Below are 4,552 nucleotides of genomic sequence, written 5' to 3'. Positions count from 1 at the left end.
CTCATTGGACTTTGCAAAGGGCAAACCAGCTGTGTGTGCGCACTGCACCAGGCAAGCTGGGTGGGCTTCCAGGAGCACGGGCCAGGGCTCGCAGGCAGGGACGTTGTGCCCCAGATGCCTGCGTAAGGGTGGCGGGGCCGTCATGGGTGACTGCCACTACCTCTTCATCCATTGGCCTTGGAGCCATAGTAGCGGTTTGGGCGTGGCTGGGCGCCTTGGCGCCAAGAAGCCAGAAGAGGGCGCCAAAGCCTTGCGCGTGTGACTGATGCCGAGACTGACCGCGAGGCTCCTGGAGGTTCCCGGAGCTGGAATCGGCCTGTGGCTCGGCTTCCCTAGTTGCTGCTGGGGATGTGCTGCTCAAGCCTTTTGAGATTGCGTACCCGGCGCAGCTGAGCCTGCTGAGGACCAGGGCAGCATGGCGAGTGAGACGGGCTCCCGGTTGGAAGGGGCTCTCGCGGGACCCTGGATGAAGGTAGGTGTGGGAAAGGGCCCTGGGGACGGAGGGGCCGGTAGGCCTCTTGGGGAGCAGCCGCCAGAGGCCAGTAATGGCGTGGGGTGTGCGACCCAGGCAGAGTTGGGTGGGAAGCCCGAGGAGGCTTCCGGGACCGGGGTTGAATCTGTGCAGGAAACCGAGGCCGGTGCGTAGAGGGAGGCGGCTGCGACTGGGCAGGAGGTGGCGCTGGACTTGCTGGACTTAATGGAGGTGCTGGAGGTCGTGGCCGAGGAGCAGGAGGAGGGGGACGAGGACGACAGGCAGGCACCGCTAGCCTCGGGTCCCGTGGGGCCTGTGCCCCCTTTGGAGGCGTGGGAGATCCTTCAGTTGGAGCTGGGAGCCGTGAATGCCCGAGGAGGCAGGGCTTCTGCTCGGCTCAAGCGGAGGCTGGGACAGACGCGTAGGCGTCACCTTGAGTGGAGAACGGCCATCATCCCGCACGTCCCTGGCTTCTGGGCCAAAGTTTTATCCTTTGGGCTGTGTGTCTAGAGTGTTTGCCAAAGGGGGCTGGGGGTGGAAGTTGCGTGTCAGCGAGAAGGGATGCGGGATGGGCAGAGGTTTGGGAGCAGGGAGGGGTCGAGGCCATGTCCTATAAAAGAGCTCAAAGTGTGGCTGACCTCCCGCCCTTAGAGGTCGACCGTGAGCAGCTGATAGGGGCCTGGGGCTCTGGTCTACACTGGAAGGCAAGGGTGGCACCACGTGTGCCGTTCACTCACACAACCACAAAGCTGAAGGACACGTTTTCCTGAGAAATGCCCAGGAGAAACGAGATTCTTCCTGCCAACAGCCGGCAGGGGTAAGCAGGTGACACGACACTGCTGTCCTCTGAAGACAGATGCTTTCCAGACACATTGGTCAGCTACAAAGTGTGCAGCTGGGAGCATAAGCCCTGGCCATATGTGCCCTCCACTGGACTGTGTGACCCCATCAGAGCCCCAGGCAAGGCCGTTCAGCCCCATTGGCGCAAACAGCGGGACCTTCGTGGGATCACGTCCACACTAGCGGCGAGGCCACCATCAGGACAGAGTCCTTCTGGACATCAGAAGTACCTGTCCAGCCCCCCGCACACAAGGACCACATAGAGCTTAGCAACCCCAGAAAACAGCCCCTCCCTGTGTGTGCGTGGACAATCTCCCATTTACACAGCCCTGAGGTACCCATAGCCATGAGCCTGTGTCATGGAAGGCAGGGGCTCAGGACCTGTATGGCAGGGTGCAATTCCTGAGGTCTGCAAGACCACTGCACAGCACACTGTGCTTGCCCTTTACCAGTGCTCAGTTGCTTCTAGCGCCTGCCTGCATAGCAAGGAAAGGCTCCTTGACCTGAGGCAGATTGTGAACCACCCCCAGATATCGCCGTGATCAGTGCCCAAGATGAAGACGTGCTTAGCTACATGACCGACCTGCAGGTCAGAGCGTGAAGACTGAGTGTGAAAGAGGGACAGCTGGGAAGTAGAGGTGATTTATCCCAGAAAACCACATTGCTATCTCAGTACAGCCGGAGAACATTTCCTCCTTTCTTGCCTCTTTCCACTGTCAGGTAGAGGAACTGGATCATTCTACGGATGGCTGTCGAATGCTATTTTGCTTTCGAAATAACCCATACTTCCGCAATGCAGTGATCATGAAGCAGTATCACCTGAGCCTCACTGGTCAGAAGTGTCTCTGTGGACTTGGGTAGGTAGGTGTTGGGGTTGGAGACAAGGCCAAACCTGGTTCTTCCCTACATTTTCCACTTCCTGCAGGGCACAGGGCATCTTGTTCCAGTAAAATCCAGTGGTTCTGGGATGATGAAGTTCAAGCCCCTTTCCCCACGGAGGACACCATCAGCCTGAGCTTCTTCGACTGGTTGTGTGACCACAACTGGCCAGGGTCAGACAGGATTGCTGAGGTGAGGCCCCTCTGGGCATCATCAGAAATGACGTGATGTGCTAGTAAGGAGCGGGGATTCCGATGTTCTGGGAATGGGGTATGAAGGGTGATCTGAGTTTTCTTGGTTCCCCCACCAGATTATCATCGAGGACCTGTGGCTTAATCCGCTGAAGTACTACCCCAGGAGGAAGACAACTTGAGAGGAAACGTAGGGGAGGCCAGGTGACCAGCCTGAAGGTGGGGCTGAGTGTGTGCTTGTGGGGTACCTCGGATTCAGATGGAGAACCTGAGGCTCAGGGATGACCACAGTGACCACACCTGGTCATCCAGGGAGTGGGAGAGGTTAGGAGCTCAGGGGAAATGTAATGCCAGCAGCTTAGGAGCTGGTAGGCTTAATACAGGTAGGCCGCATGCCACATCCATTGTCCCTGGAGAAGAAGCCAGGCTCAGACAGTAATGATGTTCCTTTTCATTTTCATTGCAGGGCTCCCTTTCACCCCCACCCAACCTCAGGCCTGCCGAGGTCCACTGAGTTGGGGCCCGCCTAGGACACTCTCGGGCCATTCACTCAGATGTGCACGGGATCTTGTACAATTGCTCTTTCCTGTGCCTCCTTTCACTGTGGTGATAATTTGAGCAGGCTCTGAGTTTTCATTTCAATCCCCAGATTGCAAAAGCCATGCTGTCTGTGTACAGTGCAAGGGTTCAGGGACTCTAAGGATCCCACTGACTTTTAAGGGAGGGACAGTGGGAGGAATCCTAAAATGGCAAGCGATGGTGTGTCCCTGAAGGGGGCCTGTGAACTGACAGTACGTGCAGTACTGGTCAGAGACACACATTTTCATGTCTTCCTGTGTGCATGTGTGTGCGTGTTAACGAACCCCAGCTCTACTGAAGGAGAGGACTAAGGAAGAACGTTTGACTGCTGTGGACTTTTCTCAGCCCAAGAGAAATACGAGGAACGGCTTCCCAGAGACACAGTACATGGAGAAGATGCCGTTGGTCTGGAACGGCACCCAGGGACAAATAAAACACTAAAAGACTGAATGGGTCTTCTGTGTGCTTGTTTGGGGAAGCGAACGGATACGGTGAATAGATGAAACCGGAGTGGCCTGTTGAATTGGCTGCCTGGGAATCCCTGTATAGAACATGTCTGGAGAGTGACCTGGGAGAGTGGAGAAGGAGGGCACAGCCCCAGCTGAGCACTGTCAAGGCCAGAATTCTAGCCAACGTGGTGGGAGCCAGGGAGTATGGGGAGAGAACAGGACACGCTGCTGATCTGGAGACCTTCCACATAGAGAGGCCAAGGCATCAGAGAACAAGTGTGGTGAACACGGGTGTAAGTGGCTGATCACACCTTGTTCAGTGTGCAGTATGCGTGCTTGAGCTTCACTCGGGATCTTTCTGATCACTCGCCGATCCACATGGTTTAGAAGACACATACAAACAGACTCCCTTCGGGACTATGAACCAAGCCCTCTGGAGCAACGTGCTCAGACGGTGCTGAATATGCAGGTGGGAGGCATCTACAGGGAGAGCAGGAGGGTGTTGGGCATGGTGTAAGTGATGCTGGGATTCTGACAATACAGATTACGGGAAATAGGGCAGTGCCGAAGAAGCACCACCCCTCTTGACTGTGTGGGCCCCCTGTGGATTTCTGTGTTACTCGGGGCTGGCGTCCACTGCAGGCGAATGGTGAGAGCCCAAGGTCAGAAGAGGGATGGGGTAAAAGCCACGTCCGAACTAAACCTCCACGTGTGCAACATCCCCCAACGATGGTAGAGGTGGGAAGGACGGTTGTCCCACGTGTGTTTCCGATAAGAAGGCTTAGGCCTTGGACCCAAGCCGCACGACTCAGAAACACAAGTCCCCGCTATAAATACTTTCTGCTCAGGAGACAGTCCACTGAAGCTCTGTCTTCCTCTGGGTAGATTGGCCACCCACACACGTATTAAGGACCCTGAGCCCTTCTGTGTTCTTAGGCCATCGCAGCTTCTGTGCTGTAGGACAATGGAAGTGACAGACAACAGGGCAGGCACAGCAAAGGTCAAAAGCCTCACGTGCTTGGTGGCAAGCACTTCCTGAGTATGGCTCCATCCCGATTGGGCTGCTGCTCCCTGGGAATAGTTGAAACTGGCACTCACGGTAAAGGGTGTATCCTGCCACAGCTGGGGGTGGCAGGTCTCAA

The 4,552-nt window shown here is 56.3% G+C and overlaps 1 protein-coding gene across 1 annotated transcript; it reads left to right on the top strand.

The window, feature by feature from the left end:
- The first annotated feature begins 415 nt into the window (after positions 1-415).
- On the top strand, positions 416-2,564 carry LOC134368595 (testis-specific Y-encoded protein 8-like). Its single transcript, XM_063085022.1, has 6 exons — positions 416-472; positions 647-893; positions 1,843-1,901; positions 2,033-2,144; positions 2,238-2,383; positions 2,502-2,564. The coding sequence occupies exons 1-6, from the start codon at positions 416-418 to the stop codon at positions 2,562-2,564; spliced, it is 684 nt and encodes a 227-aa protein (XP_062941092.1).
- Positions 2,565-4,552: the final 1,988 nt, after the last annotated feature.

Source organism: Cynocephalus volans, chromosome X (assembly GCF_027409185.1).
Source record: "Cynocephalus volans isolate mCynVol1 chromosome X, mCynVol1.pri, whole genome shotgun sequence".
NCBI lineage: Eukaryota > Metazoa > Chordata > Mammalia > Dermoptera > Cynocephalidae > Cynocephalus > Cynocephalus volans.
Note: the sequence above shows the minus strand (reverse complement) of the source record. Positions and strands in the feature narration are given on the sequence as shown.

What these genes read in the sequence shown, in the direction of transcription:
- LOC134368595 (XM_063085022.1), top strand. Translation starts at nt 416, where the DNA reads ATGGCGAGTGAGACGGGCTCCCGGTTGGAAGGGGCTCTCGCGGGACCC. An exon ending in GCGGAGGCTGGGACAGACGC is followed by an intron (nt 894 to 1,842) that starts GTAGGCGTCACC and finishes AACCACCCCCAG; the next exon opens with ATATCGCCGTGATCAGTGCC. An exon ending in GGTCAGACAGGATTGCTGAG is followed by an intron (nt 2,384 to 2,501) that starts GTGAGGCCCCTC and finishes TTCCCCCACCAG; the next exon opens with ATTATCATCGAGGACCTGTG.